The sequence below is a fragment of the Halichoerus grypus genome, chromosome 12, assembly GCF_964656455.1.
Source record: "Halichoerus grypus chromosome 12, mHalGry1.hap1.1, whole genome shotgun sequence".
Taxonomy (NCBI): Eukaryota; Metazoa; Chordata; class Mammalia; order Carnivora; family Phocidae; genus Halichoerus; species Halichoerus grypus.
The window spans coordinates 104,476,375-104,502,808 of NC_135723.1; the positions used below are offsets into that span (position 1 = coordinate 104,476,375).

The 26,434-nt window shown below is 44.3% G+C and overlaps 2 protein-coding genes across 2 annotated transcripts in view; one reads left to right on the forward strand and one right to left on the reverse strand.

Moving 5' to 3' along the window:
• Nucleotides 1–23,340, forward strand: part of RNF32 (ring finger protein 32) — a 44,662-nt gene extending 21,322 nt beyond the window's left edge. Inside the window, exons 9-10 of the mRNA XM_078059796.1 lie at nt 22,232–22,399; nt 23,089–23,340. Of these exons, the coding sequence (XP_077915922.1) occupies nt 22,232–22,399; nt 23,089–23,340 (420 nt within the window). The remainder of the gene's footprint in view (nt 1–22,231; nt 22,400–23,088) is intronic.
• Nucleotides 23,341–26,112: 2,772 nt separating this feature from the next.
• LMBR1 (limb development membrane protein 1) overlaps nt 26,113–26,434 on the reverse strand; it is a 166,099-nt gene continuing 165,777 nt past the window's right edge. The window contains exon 16 of the mRNA XM_078059798.1: nt 26,113–26,288. Within this exon, the coding sequence (XP_077915924.1) occupies nt 26,128–26,288 (161 nt within the window). The 3' untranslated portion in view covers nt 26,113–26,127. The remainder of the gene's footprint in view (nt 26,289–26,434) is intronic.

Consider the following 26,434-nt stretch of genomic DNA (forward strand, 5'->3'; position numbering starts at 1 on the left):
CCAAACCTCATTTTATTTTTTTTTAAAGATTTTATTTATTTATTCATAAGAGACAGAGAGAAAGAGAGAGAGGCAGAGGGAGAAGCAGGCTCCCTGCTGAGCAAGGAGCCCGATATGGGACTCAATCCCAGGACCCAGAGATCATGACCTGAGCCAAAGGCAGATGCTTAACCATCTGAGCCACCCAGGCGCCCACCAAACCTCATTTTAAATAAATGAAGACAGGGGCACCTGGGTGGCTCAGTTGGTTAAGCATCTGACTCTTGACTTTAGCTCAGGTCATGATCTCAGGGTTATAAGATCAAACCTCATGTTGGGCTCCACGCTGAGTGTGGAGCCTGCTTAAGATTCTTCTCTCCCTCTGCCCACCCCCCCACTCTGGCTCTTGTCCTAAATAAATAAATAATGACATGATTTACTGTCAGATAGTGTATTAGTAGTAGGTACATACTCTTGTCATTGTTCTGGTTGCCTGTATGGGTACATGCCTTACACAGCTGTCTTCCCATATCCCTGGGGGATATGTTCCAACACCCCCAGTCGACGCCTGAAACCGCAGATGGTACCAAGCCCTACATAGACTACGTTCTTTCCTATGCATACATACCTACGATAAAACTCAATTTCTAAATTAGGCACAGTAAGAAATGAACAATAAATAATAAAATAGAACAATTGTAACAATATACTATAAAAAAAGTTATGTGACTCTGGACTCTCTCTCTCAATATATCTTACTGTCCTGCACTCACCCTTCTTGTAATGACCTGAGATGACGAAATGCCCCCAGGACGAGATGAAGGGAGGTGAGTGACGCAGCGTCAGCCTAGCCTGACCTTCTGACGATGTGTCAGGGGAGGGCCATCTGCTCCAGGACCGTGGTTGGCAACGGGTAACCAAAACTGTGAAAAGCGAGACTGCAGAGGAGGGGACAGCTGTGCGTCTGAATGTCTGTGTGGTCAGAGCCCAGAGGCTGTCCTTTCTTACAGAGACCACTTCTTAGTCATTTAGTGAATGGCTCTTGCAATTTAATGAATTTTTCCTACCTTTTTCAAACTCTCCTGCTGACCTATTGGCATGGTCTAGGACATGTTAATCTATAATTTTAATTTATAATTTTAAATGCCAATGTGTTTTAATGAAATCTGAAACTTACTGAACTAGTCTATTGAATTTCACATTACCCAGGATTGTATAGATGCATCCAGACCATGTGGATATATACACAAGTGATAGTTTGTGGAGAACTTATATCAATAAATTAAATTACTATAAACTACTGGGTGAAAGACTGTTGAGGAATAGGATATTCACACAGTCTCAAAGTATCGATCCACACATTACGTATAATTTACAAAGAGTATGATAAGTCTTTACATTGGAAAGGTCTGACAGACCTCTCAACCCAACAAATGAAATTACCAATAACTGGACAAATTGACACCATGTGCTCCTAATGTGCACGGAGTGCACCAGAACAAAACATCACCTTTGCACTTCCATGCCAAAAATGCTTAATCTGAACCCAATCAAGAAAGCATGTGAGCAGGTAAATCCAAAACGAGGAATATCCTGTAAAACAGCTGGCTTGGACTATAAAATATCAATGTCATAAAGACAAAAGAAATGGCTGAGGAATGTTCTAGAATAAAGAACTCTGAGAACTATGAAATTAAGATGTAATGACAGGTCTTTGGTTGGCTCCTGGATTAAAACTAAAACAAAAACGTGTGATAACTGGGGTATTTGAGAGTGTGAATATAGATCGTTCTTATGATGGCAGTATGTCAATGTTAAATCTCTGCAGTGCGTTTACGGTATTGTCGCTGTCAGGTTTGGTGTCCTGGTTCTTAGGAGGCACATGCAGAAGGACTTAGGTAAAGGCAGTGTGTGGTGATGTTTGCAGCTAACCCTTAAAGAGGTCACACACTCAGACATATGTGCATACATACAGAAGAGAGAATACACTGTAGCAAAATGTTAACAACTAAAATGTAAGGATAAACTCTAGCAGTGCTGGAGTAGGATGCACAGTTTCTAAATCCAAGGCAGTGGACTGGGAATCAGAAGGAAAGGGAGGATGGGAGAAGAAAGAGAGAGGGTATAAACAGAAAGAGATTTCACAACTTATACCAAAATATACTCTGTATGAAACAAACAGTTAAACAGGAAAATGAAACATAATGCTTTTAGAAGAAAGCATTATAAATTTATGATCTGGGAGTGGGAAAGACCTTTCTAGTAGGATTTTAAAACCACACACACAAACTAATACAAGAGAAGAGTAACAAATGCAAAAAATGGAGAGGGTCAGAGGAGGAGTTACGCTTTACCCATGTCACCTCTCCCGCAAGGACACACAGCTCAGGGCCAAGAGAGATCTTCTTGCCCATGATTTCTCCTGCAGGGGAATGTGAGAGCATGTGAGTGAGCACCCAGCTTCTTCGGCTGTGTGGGACACTGCCAAAGGGACTCATCCTTCCATCCAGAGTACGGAGTCATGAGCTGCGTGACTGGGGGTGGGAAGAGGCTGAAAGAGCAGTAGACAGGACCCTCTAAGGGCATGAAAAAGACAAGGATCCTACTGACTGTTGCGGCCTCCATCAAGAAGCCCCACTGGGGGTGCCTCACCTGCAGATCCCCCCACATGGCCCCCAGTGCTGCACGTGCCTCACCCTGCCTCACCCACACCCTGTGGCTGGCTCCCTGTGCACACTGCTGATGGTGACAGCAATCTCTGGCAGACAGCTAGTAAGCACATGTGGAAAGCCAGCCCAAATCTGTGGGTCAGGGTGAGACCACAGACTTGGGCTTTAGCATCACCCTTGGGAAAGCCAAAGGGAGGCCATCAGCACCTGGCCTGGCGTGATGCAGAATCCAGAGAAGGCATACACTCATAAGAATTCTGCCACAAGAGGGAGCAAGACGTGGAGCATCTTCTGTGTATCCACAGAAGGTCTGAGAAAGCCTCAGAACCCATACAGGGCTGACAGAAAGTACTTCTCTCCTGACGCCAGTCAGTAAAGATATAGGAGGCAATTCTACTTGGGTTTGATGACAGCAATGCAGGACTGGAAGAAACATGAAAATCAGGGAGACATGACACCACCAAAGGATCTCAGCAACCTTCCAGTAACCAACCAAAGACATGGAGGGCTACAGCTTACCTGGTAAAGAATTTGAAACAGGTGTTTGAAGGAAGCTCAGTGAGGTGCAAGAAAATACAAGAGGAGCATTTGATGGAATCAGGAAAATAATACATGAACAAAATGACAAGCTCAATAGAGAAAAATAGCAAAGAACCAAATAAGTTCTGGAGCTGAAGAACAGAGATAGTACCACCACCAGAATGGATCAAGCAGAAGGAAGAGTCTGTGAATTAGAAGAAAGGAATTTTGAAATTATCCAGTCAGAGGAAAACAAAGAAGAAAGAATGAAAAAGAGTGAAGAAAGCATATGTGACCTTTGTGATACCATCCAAGGAAACAATCTGTGAATTATGAGAGTCTCAGAGGAGAGAGGAAGGGGCAGAAAGCTTGTCAAAAGAAATAATGGCTGAGAACTTCCCAAATCGGTGAGAGATTTGGATAGCCAAGTTTATGAAGCTCAGATTCACCAAACAAACTCAATTGAAAGAGATCTTCCCTGGGGCACCTGGGTGGCTCCATTAGTTAAGCATCTGCCTTCTGCTCAGGTCATGATCCTGGGGTCCTGGCATTGAGCCTTGGGTCAGGCTCCCTGCTCAGCAGGGAGTCTGCTTCTCCCTCTGCCCCTCCCCCATACTTGTGTGCTCTCTCTCTCTCTCAAATAAATCAATAAAATCTTTAAAAAATAGAGAGATCTTCCCCAAAATACATTACAATAAAACTCAAAAACCAAAGAATCTTAAAAGCAGCAAGAGAAAAAAAATTCCACACTCACAGGGGAACACCCATAAGGCTGTCAGCAGATTTCTCAGCAGAGACCTTGCAGGCCAGGAGAGAGTAGGACAAAATTTTCAGAGTGCTGAAAGGAAAAACTTCAACCAACAACACTCTCTCTGGCAAAGGTGTGCTTCAGAAATGAAGGCGAGAGGGGGGAAAAGATGGCAGAGGAGGAGGGGACCCCATTCCAACCGGTCCCGGAATTGAGCCGGATATCTACCAGACCACTCTGAACACCCACAAAATCAGCCTGAGATGTAAGAAGACATATCTGGATCTCTGCAAACAGAATATCGCAGGCGGTTGGTTTCGAGATATGAAGCAGGGAGCCGTGATTCCACGGGCAGATATCAGAAGATAAACAGAAGGGGGAGGAAGCCTGGCTGTCCGGATCCTACACCGCCGGTGAGCAATAGCCTCCGGCGCTAGGGACAGGGCACAGACTCGCAGACCAGTAGCGGCAGGGTAAGGAATTTAGGGAAGCCCCCGGGGACTGAAACCCCAAGCGGCAGGGCTGCACGTGTGAACTGGGGGCGGCTGGCGGTTCTAGAAGCACAAAGGGCAGAGACGTGCCCTGACCTGGAGGCAGGACTGGGAGCGCTGCGGAGGGGCACACAACCCAGGACACTGCAGTTTATAGCAGCACAGACAGAAACGGAGACGGTGTGGCCTGGAGAGCTCACTGAAGAACAGACTGTGATCTCTCTGCTCTGAGGCAGAGGGTTGGAAACGGTCTCTTCTGCTCTGACTCTCGGAAGAGACGCAGAAAGCCGCCAGGGAAAGCCACCAGAGAACAAAAGCCCCAAAAAACCGGTTTTCACTGAGCCCATCACCCACCACAGGGGGCAGGGCAACTCTGCCCAAACAGGGTTGCCTGAGTAACAGCACAGCAGGCCCCTCCCGCAGAAGACAGGCTGGGAAAACAAGAGGCCAGCAACCCTAAGGTCCCTAGAAAACAGGTGCATCTTGCTTGGGTTGTGGTCAATAATTTGGACTCTATACATTCCCTCAAACACCCATCAACAGAATAACTAGGAGGAGGAACCCCCAAAATAGGAAAGACTCAGAGATTATGACTTATGCCACAGATTTACAAATAGATTCAGATATAACCAAGATGTCGGAGATGGAATTCAGGCTAGCAATTGTGAAGACAATAGCTAGAATGGAGAAATCGATTAATGGCAACATGGAGTCTCTAAGGGCAGAAATGAAAGCTGAACTGGCAGAACTTAAAAATGCTATCAATGAGATCCAATCTAATCTAGATAATCTAACAGCTAGGGTAAGCGAGGCAGAAGAACGAATTAGTGACCTGGAAGACCATTTAATAGATAAAAAGGCAAAAGAGGAGGCCAGGGAAAAACAATTCAGAATCCGTGAAAATAGAATCAGAGAAATAAGTGACACCATGAAGCGTTCCAATGTCAGAATTACTGGAATCCCAGAGGGGCTGGGGAGAGAGAGAGAGGAAAAGAAGATATATCTGAGCAAATCATAGCTGAGAACTTCTCTAATCTGGGGAATGAAACAAACATTCATGTCCTAGAGGCAGAGAGGACCACTCCCAAGATCAAGGAAAACAGGCCAACACCCTAGCATGTAATAGTAAAACTCGCAAATCTTAGAACCAAGGAAACCATCTTAAGGGCAGTTAGGGGGAAAGAGATTCCTTACGTACAGAAGAATGAACATCAGAATAATGTCAGACCTATCCACAGAGACCTGGCAAGCCAGAAAGGTCTGGCAAGACATATTCAGGGTACTAAATGAGAAGAACATGTAGCCAAGAATACTTTATCCGGCAAGGCTGTCATTTAGAATGGATGGAGAGATGCAGAGCTTCCAAGACGGGCAGAAACTGAAAGAATATGTGACCACTAAGCCAGCCCTGCAAGAAATATTAAGGGGGGTTCTACAAAAGGAGAAAGACCCCAAGAGTGATATAGAATAGAAATTTACAGGGACAATCTATAAAAACAAGGTCTTCACAGGCAACATGATGACAACAAATTCATATCTTTCAATAATCACTCTCAACGTGAATGGCCTAAATGCGCCCATAAAATGGCACAGGATTGCAGATTGGATAAAAAGACAGGACCCATCCATATGCTGTCTACAAGAGACACATTTTGAACCTAAAGATACATCCAGACTGAAAGTGAAGGGATGGAGATCCATCCTCCATGCCAACGGACCTCAAAAGAAAGCGGGGGTAGCAATTCTTATATCAGACAAACTAGATTTTAAATTAAAGACTGTAGTTAGAGACACAGAAGCACACTATATTATTCTTAAAGGGTCTATCCAACAAGAAGATCTAACAATTGTAAATATCTATGCCCCCAACATGGGAGCAGCCATCTACATAAGCCAACTGTTAACCAAAATAAAGAGCCATATTGATGATAATACGTTAATTGTAGGAGACCTCAATACTCCACTCTCAGCAGCAGATGGATCATCTAAGCAGAATTTCAACAAAGAAACAAGAGCTTTGAATGACACACTGGACCAGATGGACCTCATAGATATATACAGAACATTCCACCCTAAAACAACAGAATACTCATTCTTCTCAAGTGCACATGGAACTTTCTGCAGAATAGACCACATACTGGGTCACCAATCAGGTCTCAACCGATACCAAAAGATTGACATTATTCCCTGCATATTCTCAGACCATAATGCTTTAAAACTGGAACTCAATCACAAGAAAAAATTTGGCAGAAATTCAAACACTTGGAAGCTAAAGACCACTCTGCTCAAGAATGTCTGGGTCAACCAGGAAATCAAAGAAGAACTTAAACAATTCATGGAAACCAATGAGAACGAAAACACATTGGTCCAAAACCTATGGGATACTGCAAAGGCGGTCCTAAGGAGGAAATACATAGCCATCCAAGCCTCACTCAAAAAAATAGAAAAATCCCAAATTCACCAACTAACTCTACACCTTAAAGAACTACAGAAAAAGCAACAAATGATGCCTAAGCCACACGTTAGAAGAGAAATAATTAAGATTGGGGCAGAGATCAATGAATTAGAAACCAGAAACACAGTAGATCAGATCAATGAAACTAGAAGTTGGTTCTTTGAAAGAATTAGTAAGATTGATAAACCACTGGCCAGACTTATCCAAAAGAAAAGAGAAAGGACCCAAATTAATAAAATTATGAATGAAAGGGGAGAGATCACGACTAACACCAAGGAAATAGAAACAATTATTAGAAATTATTATCAACAACTATATGCCAATAAACTGAGCAATCTGGATGAAATGGATGCCTTCCTGGAAACCTATAAACTGCCGAGACTGAAACAGGAAGAAACTGACAACCTGAATAGGCCAATAACCAGTAACGAGATTGAAGCAATGATGAAAAACCTCCCAAAAAACAAGAGTCCAGGGCCTGATGGATTCCATGGAGAATTCTACCAAACATTCAAAGAAGAAATAATATCTATTCTTCTGAAGCTGTTTCAGAAAATAGAAACAGAAGGAAAGCTTCCAGACTCATTCTATGAGGCCAGCAATACCTTAATCCCCAAACCAGGCAAAGACCCCATCAAAATGGAGAATTTCAGACCGATATCCCTGATGAATATGGATTCAAAAATCCTCAACAAAATCCTAGCTAGTAGGATCCAATATTAAAAGGATCATCCACCACGACCAAGTGGGATTTATCCCTGGGATGCAAGGGTGGTTCAACATTCGCAAATCAATCAATATGATAGAACACATTAATAAGAAGAGGGAGAAGAACCATATGGTCCTCTCAATTGATGCAGAAAAAGCATCTGACAAAATACAGCATCCTTTCCTGATTAAAACTCTTCAGAGTATAGGGATAGAGGAAACATTCCTCAAGTTCATAAAATCCATCTATGAAAAACCCACAGCGAATATCATCCTCAATGGGGAAAAGCTGAGAGCCTTTCCCTTAAGATCAGGAATACATCAAGGATGCCCACTCTTGCCACTGTTGTTCAACATAGTACTAGAAGTCCTAGCAACAGCAATCAGACAACAAAAAGAAATAAAAGGTATTCAGATTGGCAAAGAAGAAGTCAAACTCTCTCTTTTCACAGATGACATGATACTTTATGCGGAAAACCCAAAAGACTCCACCCCAAAATTACTAGAACTCATCCAGCAATTCAGTAATGTGGCAGGATACAAAATCAATGCACAGAAATCAGTTGCTTTCTTATACACTAACAATGCAACTGTAGAAAGAGAAATTAGAGAAACGATTCCATTTACTATAGCACCAAAACCATAAGATACCTCGGAATAAATCTAACCAAAGAGGTAAAGGATCTAAACTCTAGGAACTACAGAACACTCATGAAAGAAATTGAAGAAGACACAAAAAGATGGAAAAACATTCCATGCTCATGGATTGGAAGAATAAACATTGTTAAAATGTCTATGCTACCCAGAGCAATCTATACCTTCAATGCCATCCCAGTCAAAATTCCAATGACATTTTTCAAGGTGCTGGAACAAACAATCCTAAAATTTGTATGGAATCAGAAAAGACCCCAAATCACCAAGGACATGTTGAAAAAGAAAACAAAGCTGGGGGCATCACGTTGCCTGGTTTCAAGCTATATTACAAAGCAGTGATCACCAAGATAGCATGGTACTGGCACAAAAACAGACATACAGACCAATGGAACAGAATAGAGAACCCAGATATGGACCCTCAACTCTACGGTCAAATAATCTTCGACAAAGCAGGAAAAACCATGCAATGGAAAAAAGACAGTCTCTTCAATAAATGGTGCTGGGAAAATTGGACAGCCACATGCAAAAGAATGAAACTAGACCATTCTCTAACACCGTACACAAAGATAAACTCAAAATGTATGAAAGACCTCAATGTGAGACAGGAATCCATCAAAATCCTAGAGGAGAACACAGGCAGCAACCTCTGTGACATCAGCCACAGCAACTTCTTTCAAGATACATCTCCAAAGGCTAGTGAAACAAAAGCAAGAATGAACTTTTGGGACTTCATCAAGATAAAAAGCTTCTGCACAGCAAAGAAAACAGTCAACTAAACAAAGAGGCAACCCACAGAATAGGAGAAGATATTTGCAAATGATACTACAGATAAAGGGCTGGTATCCAAGATCTATAAAGAACTTCTCAAACTCAACACCCAAAAAACAAATAATCAAGTCAAAAAATGGGCAGAAGATATGAACAGACACTTCTCTGAAGAAGACATACAAATGGCTAACAGACACATGAAAAAATGTTCATCATCATTAGCCATCAGGGAAATTCAAATCAAAACCACATTGAGATACCACCTTACACCAGTTAGAATGGCAAAAATTGACAAGGAAAGAAACAACAAATGTTGGAGAGGTTGTGGAGAAAGGAGAACCCTCTTACACTGTTTGTGGGAATGCAAGTTGGTACAGCCACTTTGGAAAACAGTGTGGAGGTGCCTCAAAAAGTTAAAAATAGAGCTGCCCTATGACCCAGCAATTGCACTCCTGGGTATTTACCCCAAAGACACAGATGTAGTGAAAAGAAGGGCCATATGCACCCCAATGTTCATAGCAGCAATGTCCGCAATAGCCAAACTGTGGGAAGAGCTGAGATGCCCTTCAACAGATGAATGGATAAAGAAGATGTGGTCCATTTATATAATGGAATATTGCTCAGCCATCAGAAACGATGAACACCCAACTTTCACATCAACATGGATGGAGCTGGAGGAGATTATGCTAAGTGAAATAAGTCAAGCAGAGAAAGTCAATTATCATATGGTTTCACTTACTTGTGGAACATAAGGAATAGCATGGAGGACATTAGGAGAAGGAAGGGAAAAATGAAGGGGGGAAATCGGAGGGAGAGATGAACCATGAGAGACTGTAGACTCTGAGAAACAATCTAAGGGTTTTAGAGGGGAGGGGGGTGGGGGGATGGGTTAGCCCAGTGCCCGGTGATGGGTATTAAGGAGGGCACATACTACATGGAGCACTGGGTGTTATACGAAAACAATGGATCGTGGATCACTACATCAAAAACTAATGATGTACTGTATGGTGACTAACATAATAAAATAAAAAATTTAAAAAAAGAAAGAAATGAAGGACATATAAAGATGTTCCCAGACAAACAAAACTGAGGGAGGTCATCACCCCTAGGCCTGCCTTACAAAAATGCAAAAAGCTCTTCCTCAAGCTGAGATGAAAGGATGCTAATTAGTAACATGAAAATATATGACTATATACAACACCCTAGTAAAAGTAAGTATGTAGGCAAACTCAGATTCCTCTAATAATATAATATGATGGGGTGGTAAACTCTTAACTCTGTATGTAGATTAAAGGACAAAAGTACTAAAAATACCTAGAGCTACACCAATTTGTTAATGAACGTACAATAAAAAAGGTTAATTGTGGGGCATCTGGGTAGATCAGTCGACTGGGTGTCCAGCCCTTGATTTCGGCTCAGGTCTTGATCTCAGGGTCATGAGATCAGGCTCCACACTCAGTGGGGAGTCTGCTTGAGACTCTCTCCCTCTGCCCCTCCCCCAGCTTGCACTTGCTCGTACACACTCTCTCTCTCAAATAAATAATCTTAAAAAAAAAGAAAAAAACATAAGCTCGCCAGTAACAAGAAGCTTGAAAATCTAGAAAGCACATACTAAGATATTTGAAATAAAAATACAACTCTCGGTCTTGGGTTCTCATTATATCCATCCTGCTAGTGTCAGACCTGAACGTGTGCACTCAAGTCCCACTTCAGGAGAAGCAGTGTGTGTAACTTTCCTAGTAATCCACCTTTAAGAAAAAAAACAAATAAATTCCAAAGCCAGAATGAACAATGACTTTATCAAGGCTCCTCTGGGTGGGAGCCTAGCTTTGTAACATAGTCAGTGACATGCCAGAAATGCCAGGTTTTCCTCCAGAAGTTTGCCTCGTGGCTCTGCCTTCTGACGCCTGTGCCTTTTCATGTGCCTGTCCACCCGCCACCTCCCCACCACCTACGTGTGCATGGAACTGCAGATCAGTGAACGGTTAGACATCTAATGTTTGAGTTTGAGAAACTGGCAAGTTTACAAAGCAAAATGTGCAGTAACAATATGCTACCTTCAGGGAAAAATTCTATAATTACTAGGAAAGAAAGGCAAAGAGGGAGAATAGTGTGTCATTTTTAGGCATAATAAATTAGGAGGTGCTTATTTTGTTTAGAGCTTCAAGATCTCGCCAACATGGACATGTTTTTAATACTGTCGATTAGATTAGCTCAGGTCATTCTGTTTTTATATATTGACCTCTTTCTTGTAACAGAACTCTGGCCTTGCCTTTTCCTTCCTCTGTTACAGGGGATTAATGAAGTCTCTTCTTACTTTGGTTTCCATGCACCTATTGGATGTTAACTAATTAATAAAATACTGAGGTCGTCTTTCTACAAATAGTAAAGCTTCCATACACTGAGAATTTCTTTTTGCAGATTTGCCTTGCTTTAAAATATCATTGGCACATTCCTAACAAACTAAACGAGAACAAAGTGATGTCGTGTTATGATGTGGGTTCTTTTAAATAGATTGTAGTCCTGTGTAAAGAACTGAACAGATCAAGTGTTGGATTTTGTCCCCGAGAGGGTCAGAGTCAGCAGTGCCTTTGTCTGAGCGGGCACTGGGGCTGTGAGGGAGGGCACAGCAGTCCTGGGGCACTCTCGCAACACGTCTCGGTGAGCTCCGACCACAGCTGCCGGGGGAGGTCAGGAAAGCTGCTGTGCTCATACCTGTCACCAGTGTGTACAGAAAGCCCGAGTGTTGCCCACAATGCAGTGCTTGGTCCTTGAATGCCTTTGATCCTTATCTAGAAATTCTGCTAGCATATGTCATATAATTGAGGTATGGTCTTTTATTGCTGCAATTAAAACTTTTCAAATGCATTATACTATCTCCACCCAAGCTAAAAGTCCTGAGCATTGTTTAAAAAGTAAGGTTAGTGATTTGTCAGATGCCGTGGTTGACTTGAGGGGCTGCCTGCTCCCACACCCACCTACATGAGATTTCTCTTACTTTTTTCATTGACATCTCACCAAACAGCATAATGGTCTTAAAGTTTGTTTAGTCCTTTGACTTCCTTTATCACATAGAGATGGCAAACATTCTGTTGCTAACTTGAAGTGGCTCCAAGCAGCAAGACTGGGAGGATATTAAACCAGTAAAAGCTTATCAACTGATTCATTGATATGCTGTAAATTCCAGGCTTTTCATTTTGCTTTTGAGGGTGGTCATAAGTCAACACATTAGTAAGCAATTTGCTGACATCCAGACGGATCACTTAGAGAGGCCTCCCGGGCAGACAAAGTTCACCTGGGTACTTTTGTTAGTATATTTTTTTTTAATGTTTAGCCAGTATGTTACTTGTAAATGACCAGTAATTGCTTTACATATCAATAAGCTAAACTCTTATCAAATATCTGAAATATGAGACTTAAAAGGAAAAATATATGAAGACATTCATTCTTTTTAAAACTGAGTATTTTACACTTTGTTTCTGTAGAACTAATAATCATTGGTTTAAAAACTAGAACTCAACTGTCTTTTTTTTGCCAGTTTTTGCCCTTTCAATTACCAAGAACATCTGACCCAAATAACAGTAAGGAAATAAAGAAAGCAAGAAGGGGCTGAACACATAAGAACTTGAGATTTAAGAAATAGTTAATAATAGGGGCGCCTGGGTGGCTCAGCCGTTGAGCGTCTGCCTTCGGCTCAGGTCGTGATCTCAGGGTCCTGGGATCGAGCCCCACATCGGGCTCCCTGCTCCGCGGGAAGCCTGCTTCTCCCTCTCCCACTCCCCCTGCTTGTGTTCCCTCTCTCGCTGTGTCTCTCTGTCAAATAAATAAATAAAATCTTTAAAAAAAAAAAAAAAAAGAAATAGTTAATAATAGCTACACTTAGGACATGGCTTTGAATTGGCCGCAATAGGTGGTCGACAAGTATATGTTGATTTAACTTTATAAATATCACCCTTGCTAACTTTTGAATATGTGAAGCTACAAGAATAAGCTCACACCAGATCACTTTTGGAAATCTGCTGTAAATATAAACTGAAGGATTTTCAGTCTATGTATTAATAAGCTAATGTCAATGTTATGATTAAAAGCTAAACGCCAGTGCTTTGTTGAATCTTGATAGTTGGAAATAACTTCAAAATCTTTGCTCATAGGCACTGTTCTTTTTTTTTAATCCCAAAAAGGATACTGTACTGCACTCCTTTAGAATATGTGTTGGGGCATATATGTGTCCTCATTTCTAATCTACTGCAAACTTAAAATCAAGATTTTTAAATGAATGCTAAGGGCCTTCGCATGAATCAGGGGCTTCTCTGAATCTAAAGAACTCATTCGAGGAGATAAGAAATACAGACAGGAAAAAGATAACAGCATCCAGCCCACGCTAAGTGCCCAGGGCAGTGAGAGCTGAAGCGCGCGCTCAGAGAGGAGCCCACGCACACGGGGCCTACACGCAGGCTGCAGGAGCCACTGGTGCGGGGAAGTCATGGAAACCGGAAAACAGGACAGTTACTCAGGGGACTCTGTAAACGACTGGCCGGCTGGGAAATTCCTACAGGAAAGTAATGAGAAGAAAGGTTGGCGCAAGGCCCCAAGGGATCTCAGCCTCCAGACAGGCCCAGGATGAGGACTTCGGGACCCACGAAGAGGCGGTGAGGCCAGCGCTCCAAGAAGACTACGCTGGCACCAGAGGACAGGCCCCCTCCCCGCTGCTGCCTGTCGCAGCTGTCAGAGCCCCCTCCCCACCCCACCCTGCTCCCGTGGGGTCTCTGAGCCCTCCGCTCAGCCCTCCTTGTTCCCACCCAGCCTTCCTGCAAGCTGGGGGCCCCCTTGTTAAAGGTCACCTGGGTCCCCAGCTCACTCAGCCATTCCCACACTGTTGTACCAATCCCGTTAATCATTCACCGCGCAAACACTGAATGGTGAAGTTATTTAGTTTAGATTGAATCAACTACATTTTAATAGTCCTTAACCACCAATACATATAAAAGGAATTGTTACTTTTCTCATTTATGAAATGCTTTTAATTGCAACTAAGGAAGAAAGTATGATTTGTGGACAAGTGTGAAAATGATATTATGTTTGTTAGGCAGGCTGAGTAGATACGAAAATACAAATTAAACTGTTCCAAGCCCCTTCCAGTGACTGACGCCTGTGGTTCTGTGCTTTGCAAAACTTGTCCACCTCCCTCCCTTCCCCCCCAAATCCCTAGGGCCACCTCCTGGGGAGGGGGTCCCCGTCTGCGGCACCCGCCTTCCTGCGGGACACACAACAAACAACATGTGTCATTAAGAATGTAAATTTCAAAAAGTAGGGAGAGTCAAAAGTACAAAGAGATGCAGGGGACAGGGAGCCAAGTAGGGAGCAAGGGGTTTTAGGGCAGGGGGTACTGCTGAGATGACAGGGGCTGGGGTGGGGAGGCGCAGACCCCAAACTGGAGGGACTGCACAGACAGGGTGGGGGGCCCCTGCGCCTGTACCGGGGAGGTTCCCATGTAGGGAGTGCGGGTGCAGCGGTGGCCGGCAGCTGCCTGCGCTCTTGTAGGCGTGAGAGCAGCAGGAGCTCCAGCTGGGCACTCAGCAAACGGCTGGCCTGAGAAAAATCCGGGACACGGGAACACTGCCCAGTGAACACTCGGACCCTTGTTCAAAACCAAAACTTTCTTCTCTGGCCATTCTCAGTCTGCCTGCCCCCCACCCCCGTCTCAGTCTGTCTTGGTGGTTTTTATCTGCTATTTAATGTTGTTCCAAGCAAAGAAAAAATTTTGAATTATCAGCATAAATTTTATGCTGTACAATGCTGATTTTAAGCGCAAATATAAGAGCGTTTAGTTCATATGTGGAATCTCCAAAATTACAGTTTGCATCTCCTACCTCATACATGTGTATTTAACTCATATGCAGAGAGATAAAATGCTAAACAAAACTGAGTCTGAGCCCTCAGCTCCCAGCAGGGAAGGGACCCTGGGTCTCCTCATGCCTCCCTTTCCTTCTGCACCATCACCTCCCATGGGAGTGGCGCGCTGAGGAAAGGACATGAAGGGCTCCATCCAGGAACCAGAATTTAGGAGGGAAAGGGAGCATGGGGACAGCCTGAGGCAGAAAGGCTATGAATTTTTCATATGGGAAGGAGATACACAGACTCCCAAAAGAACCCCAGTATGATAGGAACGGAACGGAACGGAACGGAAAGGAAAGGAAAGGAAAGAAAGGAAAGGAAAGGAAGGAAAGGAAAGAAAGGAAGGGAGAAAGAAAGAAAGAAAGGCATGTCTAGTGAAGCTGCAGATTTGCTGGCAGTAACAGCAGAAGCCAGAGGACTGAGCATGACATCTCAGCCAGCCTGGAATTCTACATGTACCAAATGAAAATTCCAGTCAGGAACAGAGGCAAGGGGTGCGTGGCTGGCTCAGTCAGAGGAGCGTGCCACTCCTGATCTCAGGGTCGTGAGTTCAAGGCCCACGCTGGGCATTGAGACTACTTAAAAAAAAGAAAAAAAACAGAGGCAAAAGAAAGACAATTTCAGAGAAAAATGGGAAGAATGTCACTAAAATGTCTCCACTAAAGGAAATTCTGAAAGATGCCTTTCATGAAGAAAGAAAATGATCCCAGATTCTAAGAAGCAAGAAGGGGTGAAGTGCACAGAAAGTGGTAAAAACGTGAATAAATCGAATTGGCACTGACTGTAAAGCAAGACTACTGATGTCTTCCAGGGTTAAAGGAGGGGGAAAAGAGCCTGACCGCACCAGACTGACGTACCTCCAGGAGACTATCCCGGTCAGGCGCTCCAGGATCCTTGCTTATGTGAGAAGAGGAAATTCTGATGGACTTTCGACGTTAATAATTTCAATATGCATTCCCAAGGTAACCGCTAAAAGAACTGAAATGGAGTTTTAACCTTCAAATTAGTAGAGAGAAAACTAGAGATAGAAATTTCCACTGAAGAAAAGAGCAGAGATCAAAACAAACCGATGGCAGGACAACTAGAAAACTCAGAACGGGAACACACCGAGCAATCTCCAGACTGAACGTGCCAGTGAGAACAAGCCCAGCTGCGGGTCACTCAGAAGAGACTCTTATGCATGAAAAGAAGAATGACGTGTGTATGATATGCGCATAGATACGCACACAGAAAACTCGACACAGGAAAAGACGGGATACTGACATCAGAGCAAACACACATGAAGCCAAGGCACCGGGGAGCAGGACACACAGCACGCCTACCAGGAACTGGAGCGCACACGCTCTTCCACAATACAAACACAGCCCGTAAACATTCTCATCACACCGTAAGGAGTTAAAATGTGTAGAGCATGGTCTCTGACCACAGTGTACTTACGCTAGAAATTTAAAATAATTTTTAAATAACTAGAAATATCTCACACATTTGGAAATTCAGAAACAGTTCTAAATAACCTGTTGGTAAAGAAAACATGATAATGGAAACTAGAAAATATTTTGAATTGAATTAACAGCAAAATACATATCAAAACTTGTGGAATAGGACTAAAGCAATATTTGTTTCTTCTATACTAGGTATCTTTTGCAGAATCAAACATTTGAGTCTAGAATTAGTTTATAATTCTCACGTATTATAACATATCCTGAGCATGTATTTCTGTTTTGCTGTATGACACCAATTAGCATTCAGATTGGCACACTGAGCATTAAGACCCATCCTCCCCCGATTTACTGGCTGCATCTGCAAAAGCTGGCAAGCCCAGGTTTTCCGCAAGCACCAAAGCGCCTGCCATGGTCACGCACATCCTAAGCCCTCGAGAAATGCTAAGATGGAGTGGGAACCCTTGACAAACACCACAGGGTGTAACAGCATGAGGCCCAGCACTCCCAGCCGCCAAGTCCGTAGTAATAAAGGCAACGAGGCATGTGCCAACAGCCCCGGTGAAGGCAGGAGGAGACGCGCCTGGGTGAGGTGACACTTAGGGCCTCACCAGGGCCCCTGGGGAGTCACCAAACACAGCTGTTCAGAGCATATCAGCTATGTTTCCATCTAAGGTGCTTTATCTCAAGCTGCAAGAACTCATCCACATGTCAGAACAGTCGGGATTCCTGCAGTCATCCGGGCATACACAGATCTATTATCACATACAACGTATCCGTTAATATAACATAAGCGTGTGTGCGCACGCGCGAGCCTCCACAGTTATTCTCTTGCTCTCTAAGGGACCTCTGAAAGCTCACAGTGATACCTAACACCTGGAGTTGGGAGGTCACACCCCCAGGAAGGGTGATGAAAGCCGTGGTAAGTAACTTTGACTCTTAAAATCAAGCAGGTGAATTCTGCAATAGCAGTTCTCAAACTTGAGCAAGCATCAGAGTCCCCAGGTTCTGACCCAGCAGGTCTGAGGCATGGCTGGGAATCAGCATTTCTAACAAGCTCGCAGGGGATGCCAAGGCCGCTGGTCCCAGCACCACCGTTGAGAATGTGCCTCCAAGTCAGTCATTCACACTCTTGCAAGTTCTCCAAACAGCACTTCTGTGTCCAGAAAACATTTCAGAATACGCCTCATAACCCGAAATCCTTTGTAAGGTCTGGAATAGAATGTGACCCCTTTTTTCTGAGGCATAATTTTGAAGGAAGAAAAGATCTTATATTCCATTCCATGTATATATGGGAAATCGCTCTCATGTCAAGAAAACTCACAGAGCACATGGATCATGAAACATGAATCAGATGGCCATCATACAGATTTCCAAGAAATTCTCCGTTTTACACAGTAGGGAACTCTTCTCTCAATCATTTGTTTAGAGATTATCAAATAGTTGAAGAGCCAAAGAACAAAGAAAATTAAAATCAAAGCCCTAGGATACACTGTCAGTTGAAGAACCTAAATTAAGCTCCAGCTGCCCGGCAATTACAATTAGGGTCAGCATGAAATAGAATTTGATTCATAACAGAAGAGCATCTTCCTCCAAGCCTCTAAATACAAATGTTCCTTGACTTAGGATGGCACTAGGTCCTGATAAACCCATCATAAATCAAAAATATCATTAAGTCAAAAATGCATTTCACACACCTAACCTACCGAACGTCACAGCGTAGCCCAGCCCACTTTAAGTGTGCTCAGGGCGCTCACATTACCCCACAGTTGGGCAAAGTCATGTAACACGAAGGCTATTTGACACTAAAGTGTCGAATATCTCCTGGAATACACGGCACGCTGTCCTGAAAGTGACGGACGGGACGGCTGTGTGGGTGCAGACGGCTGTCGGTGTATCGGCCGTGGCGGCCCCTCACGATCGCGTGGCAGCTGGGAGCTGCGGTCCCCGCCCGGCATCCCGGGGGGAGGATCAGACCGCGCATCGCTAGCCCGGGAAGAGATCCACATTCAGAACTCGGAGCACAGTTTCTGCTGAGTGTGTATCGCTTTCGCACCATCGTGAGGTCGAAAAATTGTGAGTCAAACTACTGTAAGTTGGGGGGCATGTGTATGGCTAAAACACAACTGCAAACAAACCCCCAAAACACAGGTGCCTGGAAGATTCCCACACACACCATGAAAACCCCAACCACCAGCCGCGTGGGCGCCTGTCATGTCCCAGCATCGCCTCTCCCTGAAACCCAGCAGTCATCCTGTGCCAGCCGGGGACAAAGGCCAGCAAGGGCGCACTCACCACAGCTGCCCTCCCTTCCTGTGTGTGTCCACGTCTTCTTAGGGGAGTAAGAAGTGGAAGGGTACACTTCATCCCTGAAGGCACCTTCTGGGGTCTGGCCTTGGAGCAGGACCTCTGGAGGGGACTTACATACTCTGTTCTGCCAGCTGGGTCCACATAAAAACAAACAAACAAAAGACACACATGAGAGCTGGCCAGCAGACTAGAATACTTGAGAGCTGTAAAGTCCTACATCATCACTCATCTAATTGTCTCTGAGTTCTGATAGGTTTCGTTCCCATCACCAAGCCCAACAACATGAGACAGGTGTGATCACTCAATCAGGACACTTCTAACTGCTGGAGCAAACGACCCCCAAATTCCGATGACTCAAAGTAGGAGCTTTGGTCCCACCCACGAGGGCAGCATGCCACCCTGTAGGATGCAGGCACTGTCCCCTGCAGCCTTTCTCTGTGCCGTCCCTGGGGGGGGGGGGGGCAGAGACCTGTGTGCCCAGGCCGGAGACCCCACTTCCATTTGGAACAGCTATGTCACGTGGCCCCGCCTAGCATGGGAGGAGTGGGACTGTGGTGTTTCTGGACGCGATGCCAACTTCTATAGAGAGCTCCGTGCTGGGGAAGGACCAGCAAGAAAGTAAGAAGGTGACAGCCACCACAGCCCTCGGAACAGATGATTCCGTAGCTATTTACGTCAGTCTTCAGATGTTCAACAAAGGAGCCCCTGGTGCGACCCTGGCTGAGCGGCGTCTCCGTGCCTCAGGTGCCGTGGTCGCCCTCCGACCATCGGATCGTGCAGTAATGTCCGCGTGAGCCACCAGCCACAAGCCGCAGGTGCCTGTCGAGTCCTTGAAGTGAGGCCAGTCCAAATCGAAACAGGCTAGAGACACACAGGATCTCAAAGACTTGACAGGAAAAAAAGAATAAAATATCTCATTTATAGTTTATTCAGTTGACAATATTTTGAAATGATAATATTTTGGATATGTTGGGTTAAGTAAAATATTAAAATTAATTTCACCTTTAAAAATTTTTTTTAAATGTGCCTTCTACAAGTTTTAGGATTACAGATGTGGCTCATATTACATTTCTTTTGGACAGGGATGATCTAGAGTAACTAGCTCTTACATTTAGAAAGTTCTAAAAACAATGATACTTAAAGGAGTTTTTCTAAGTGTATCACATTATTTTGAAAAGATAAAGAAAAATAATACAGTCCATCCCCAAAACTCTTTTTTTTTAATTTGAATATAGTTGACACACAACGTTACGTTAGTTTCGGGTGTGCAACCGAGTGACTCACAGGTCTATGCAGCACGCTGTGCTCACCACAAGCGTGCCCCGATCCGTCACCACACGACACTGTTACCCCACCAGTGACCAGATTCCCTCTGCTGTGCCTTTCGCCCCCGGGACTCGTTCGTCCGTAACTGGAAGCCTGTCTCTCCCACAGCCCTTCACCCACTTTGCCCATCTCCCCACCCTCCTTCCCTTGGGCAGCCATCTGTTCTCTGTATTTATGGGTCTGTTTCTGCTTTTCGTTTATTAATTTTTTTAGATTACACACATGAATAAAATCATATGGTAACTGTCTTTCTCAGTCTGACTTATCTCACTTAGCATAATAGCCTCTAGGTCCATCCATGTTGTCTCAAATGGCACAATCTCATCCTTTTTATGGCTGTGTAATATTCCTGTGTGTGTGTGTGTGTGTGTGTGTGTGTGTGTACCACATCTTCTTTATCCATTTATCTATGGATGGACACTTGAGCTGCTTCCATATCTTGGCTATTATAAACAATGCTGTAATAAACATAAACAATGCATGTATCTTTTCAAATTAGTGTTTTCTGGGCAAATACCCAGTACTCAAACTATTAGATCATATGGTAGTTCCAATTTTTTGAGAAATCTCTATACTGTTTTCCACAACGGCTGTCCCAATCTACATTCCCACCAACAGTGCTGAGGGTTCTTCCCAAAAACTCTTTAATAAAAACCATTCACTCTGCCCCCACCCAATGCCCTAGCTGTTTCCAGTCTTTTCTCAAAAGAATTCCTCAACTATGATTGCCTTTTCTCTGATAATCCAGATCTTTACAACCTAACTGAAAACCATGAAACTATTCTTCCTTCCAAGCCCATCTAAGGAGATTGACTTCTGGACTCTTGAAGCCCTTTGTAATCACAAAATCACTTTTCTATCTAGGCATTGCTCCTAACGTGTTTGTTCCTGTTCATGCAGGACTTATGGCAAGATGGGCAAACCATCTAAAACCTGTAGAACTGTAACCAAGACACTAACAAAACAATAACTGTCTTAATAAAACCCCTACTAAAGATTTAGATGTGTTAAATTTCTAATAAGCCAATAATTGTAGGCCTTTTTCCTTTTTGAAAAGAAGCAATAGCATCTTTGGAGAAACCAGGGAGAATCACACAGTAAATATTTCCAAATCAGAGCACAGACCAAACAGAGTCTGGGGGACGAAAAGAGAGTGAAGGATACCATATTAAGCCACTTTGCAGTTAGCAACTGTGACTTCTACATGATGTAGGCATGTTCCATTTTGCTAATCAGATATGAGCGAATTCTTACTGTGAATCCCTGCGCTGTAGCCGAGAGTCTGCAATAACTCTGCCTCACCCTGGCAGTTCCAGCTTGTGTCATCAGGAGGGAAAGCACACCATCCCACAACCAGCTAAATCATTTGCCTAAGATCACTGTGTTTCTCTAAATCCTTTTATATAAAAAACTGTAGTACTTTATAAAAAAAAAGTAGTACTTTATAAAAAGAACTGGGGGGGAGGGCATTAGAGAACTCTATTTAAGGACAGTACTTTTCGAGCAAACTTTTTAAAAGTTTGAGGTAAAATGTAATACGCTGCCTCCATTATGGTGGATTGGCAAGGGAAACAATTTTAAAATAAATCCTAAAGATCTGTTCTGTAGCAAGGGGCCATACAAGTGTCCATAAATTGATTACCTCCCATAAAGGGATTTTTAAGGTCCTTAGGCAATGGGAGTTTTCAAGTTATGATTTTAGGGCTTGCTGAGAAAAGCAGAATGAATCACTAGTTTAAAAGATGGGGATAATCTTAGATTTCCTTGTTTGTTTGTTTATGGTCACACTAAGATGATTGTTCATAATCTGCAACCACACTGGGAAGCCAGCTGGCAAGCAAGGGGACGGGAAGAGTGCTGGTTCCCTGGCTGGGCAAGAGCTCGGGGCACTGTGGCTGCACGCAGTGAGCACCCTGCTTACAGATCAGAATCCACGCTGCCACAGCAGGGTGATAATCCCTTTCTCCTCTCCACTTCCCTTTCCCTTTTATTAGCTCTCAACTTTTAATTACAATGTATTTCTTGTTAACCACCAAGACTTAAACCAGGTGGACCTTTTGAATCTCTTCGCATCAACTATCTGGACATGGCTCTATTAGGTAAACATGCATATGTCTGTTTCCCCAAAAAGTCTTCTTCAAAGGTAGAGACCTGAGGAAAGTTAGTAAAAAAGGTGATCAGGACCCACGAAGGCACTTCCCTTGCACCTACAGGTAGAATCCCCCCTCCACCGGGGCATGTTAATGCACTGCCTCCCATGTCCTCTCCAGTTCACAGAGATCAATCACCGCATACTGTGCTCCTATAGCACAGACATAGAGGACCTCTTCTGGGAAATCGACCACTGCCTGGCCATAAACCGAAGTGTTCTTCAGCAGCTGGAGGACAGGTGTGGCCATGAGCTCACAGAAGAAGACTGGGAGAAGATCCAGATCCAGGTAGGTGTGGGTCACTCACTGGAAGCAGCAGCCCCCAGGAGTCTGGGAGACATTAGAGGGGAGACCTGGGGACGCTGTGGTGCGGAGCTTTCTGCCCTGGCTGTGCCTGTACCCTGAACCTTTGTCATCCAGGCTGGGGTGAGGCCAAGGCCCTTCCATTGGACACTGCTTCGATGACGCCTTTTTGTGAATAATGAAAACACCAAAGGGAAAAGCCCACCCCACGTGTTAGCTTCCTGGTTTTCCCTCAAGCCCTAGCCTGCCCTCCTCTGGCATCTCTAGCACCTCAGGAAAAGGGGAGACTCAGAATTCAACAGAGGAAAAACTTACTCAAAAAATCATTAAAATACAAAAATTTATAAAGAAGTTTAGCAGCTATATAAGGTCAAGGATTTTGAAAAAGACCACTCTCTATTGCTCAACTAAAAGGAAATCTATACCATTAATGTTCAGCATTTTATAAAGTATTTTTGTTTGTTTTAAAACTGCTTGTCACAAGCAGGTTACTCTCCATGTTCCACAGACTAACAGCACATGTACAATTAGTGTTATTGTAACACAGGATGAAACTTCATCTCTAGAAGGGCCATGTCTCTTGGTACATACAGTTCTCACTTAAATTTGGGACGCTCTCCATCATGACAGAGCTACTGCCTGCATGACAGCTCACATCCTCTCCTGTGCCGCAGGCCCTGCACCGGGAGACCTCTGAGTGCCCCATCTGCCTCACCCCGCTCCCAGCCAGCAGTGACGGTCACCAGGACCCATCGGAGACGCGCTGCGGCCAGGCTCCCCGGGAGGTAGTCCTCCTGTCCTGCTCACATGTGTTCCACCACACGTGTCTCCTTGCTCTGGAGGAGTTCTCACTGGGGGACAGTTCTCCTTTCCATGCTTGTCCCCTCTGCCGCTCTGGCTATCAAAAGAAAATTCTTGCATGTTGAATTCACAGTCAGGAAAAATTCTATCACTCCCGGGTGGTGGTGGGGGGGGGATTTACCTCAATTTTGTACAAACTGTATGAGTTTGGGGTTAAGTGCTCCAGTGTAATCTGCTCCCCAATGAAATATACTCTTAGTAGTTGTACATAGGAACCCTAAATATATTTTAAAAGCTGACAACCTATCCAGTTTTAGTCTTTAGTTTATAAAAATTTCAAATTGATGAGTTTAATCAGTTGAAATAAGTGAGTAATGGATAAAAACTTGAGTCTCAGAGGTTCTGTAATTTAGTGACTTGCTATGCTTCTAGTTGATCAGTTGGGATTGCTCCGAACAGCAGAATCGCTCCCTTTCCTTCACGGTCGTCTGATTAACTGGCCTATTTCCACGCGGCTCCGACTGGCAGCTGGGGGCCTGCCGGGACGGTGGCGGCACGCTGTTCCCGTGCTCCCCTGTGCACCCACCTAGGTTCAGCCGGGGTCTGACCAACAAGCTGGTCACCTAAAAACAGCCTTCAGATTGTCTTGGGCCCTCGGCCATTCCTAATATTTGTTTTGCAGTAATTGCTTTATTTCTATGGGATAAATTACTATTATACTTCAGCACTTCAAATATGTAAACCCAAAGTATGAAAATAGAATATTCAGTGGTATTCAACATCAGAAGATGGCAAATCACATTTTAATGACTTAGAGCCATACTATTTTAGTTTGTACGTGAAGAAGAAATGCATGAAACCGCTTTGATAGGAAGCATCTGACTCTGGTTTACTCTCCCCGGAAGCTTGGTTGTCTACAGTAACAAAGGACGGCTGTGTAGGTGGGGTGCCTGGCTGCTGTAGCAGGTAAGGCCCCACATTTCAGTGGCTCACAGGGAAGCCTGGCATTTCTGAGCCCCACAGCCCATGGGCAATGGGCTGAGGGCTGGGGGCTGAGGGTCTGCTCTAATTGGCTCCTCTGCCCTGAGTCGGGGGGGTTCTCATTGCTGGGGAAGAGCAGAGATGTTTTAAGGCCCACGCTTGGGCAAACGGGCGCACAACCCTGCAGTCACAGCTAACGACGGGGCAGAGCCAGTGAGTGAGAACCCGGGAGGAAAAAGATGCAGGTCACCAAGCCCAGGTACATGCACGTCAAGGGTGTAGGGCAATCCTGATATCTTATGGAGAGAAGTAAAATATGTGTTCCTATTTTTTTTAATCTCATCCTTTTCAAATGCTGATCTGGTATGTTTTATTTAAAAATAGCTGTATACACACATATCACTTATGAATACATACACATATACTGGGCTGTGCTCATTTTTTAAATGATGGAATATCCCATTGCAAAATTTGGACAAGATAAATTTGTTTGCCCAAAATTTGTCACAATCGTCCCCCCTCATCCATAGGAGATGTGTTCCAAGACCCCCAGTGGATGCAGGAAACTGCATATGGGGACCAAACCCTATTTTTCTACTACATTTTCTCCTATACATACATACCCATGATAAAGATTAATTTATAAATTAGGCTGCAGTAAGGAATTAATAATAATAAATAGAACATCCTCTAATAAAAGTCATGTGAACATGGTCTCTCTCTCAAAATATCTTACTGTGCTGTACTCACCTTCTGGTAATGAGGAAGTTGTAAGGTAAAATGCCTACATGACAAGGTGAAGGAGGTGAATGATGTCGGCCCTGTGATGCATCAAGTCGTACTACTGGTCTTCTGATGACCTGTCAGGAGGATCATCTGCTCAGGACTATGGATGGGGGGGCGGGGGGGGGCAGCTGTAACTCAGAGTGCTCTGCACGAGAAGGAAGCACTTCTGTCCTGAGGCAGCAGAGGGAAGCTGCTCACAGACCTCAGGCGTCCATTCAGAAGGCCAATGAGGCAGACGTTTCTCTCTCCGTGCCCTGACAGGAGAGCAGAGCCGTGTGAACAACGCCTGGGCAGTCTGATCCTACTGCCCCAATCTTGGAACCTGGAGGGAGAGTCCAAGGTTGCATGGGTCACTCGTGCGATGTGACAGGTCCACTGAGGACCGCGTGTGGCCACCTCCCAACACTTGTTCCTGGGCACGATGACCTGGGTCTGGCTGCCGAGACTGCCTGCATTCCTGCCTTCCTTCTGAACCCATTTCTCAAGCTTTCCCACTGATATCTGTGCTGCTACATATCCTTCCAGTAAACTTTTTTCCTGCTTAAGTGGGCAGAATCCATTTCTGCTCTGTGCAACCAAGTACTTTACTTGACATAGGAGTTAGTGAGTTGTAGGCAGCAGACACTCAGGAAAATCAGTGGGGATGGCATCTGGAATTGGTCCTCACTGGGGATGGGGCAGTGAAAATCTCATGAGTGCTCCGGGATGAGTCTCAGGCAGCTGTGACAATCAATGTCACATCAGGTCATTTTCTTATTGAAAAGCCTTCTGGAATGGCATTCCCATCAAAGGCTTGGGGAGACCCAAGTCTTGACCACAGAACAATAAACAAGGACTTCAGTGGAGTAGCCACTTCTCTGGACAGTTTGATGATGACGACACACTTTCAGGTCAAATCACAAAAACCATGCAGACTTCCACACGATTACAGCACAGCCTCAGGTCTCTTGTATAAAAACTGGGTCACTGACCAAGAGAAAGTTGGGTCCCCAGAAAGTGGGGCATCAGTGAAGGATGTGGGAAAGGAAAATTCTGTGATTCTACTTAAATCCATCATCGTAATCATGTTTACATTCCCAGTGGTTGGGTAACTGGTTTATTACCATTCTGATTAGTAAATTCTTGGGATCAGGGAAGAGGATTAATCAGTCCTGTTGCTGTAATAATGCTTGCAACAACAAGCACTTATTTCCTGTTTGTTGGATGGGGGCTGGCTGGTCTGCAATGGGCTCGGCTGGGCTCGGCTCCAAACTGTGAGTAACATCCAGATATGTTCCCTGAGCTTTGTGAATTTGGTTTCTGGCACCTGCAACCAAAGAGTTCTGATGAATACAAGAAAGCACAAACTCAGGTAGAACCAAAGAAGAGAAAGCAACAAGAGTGGAAACAAAGAGGGGAAGGAAGGAGGCTGAGCTACACGGCACAAACACCCACGTGCACTTGCTTTGGGAG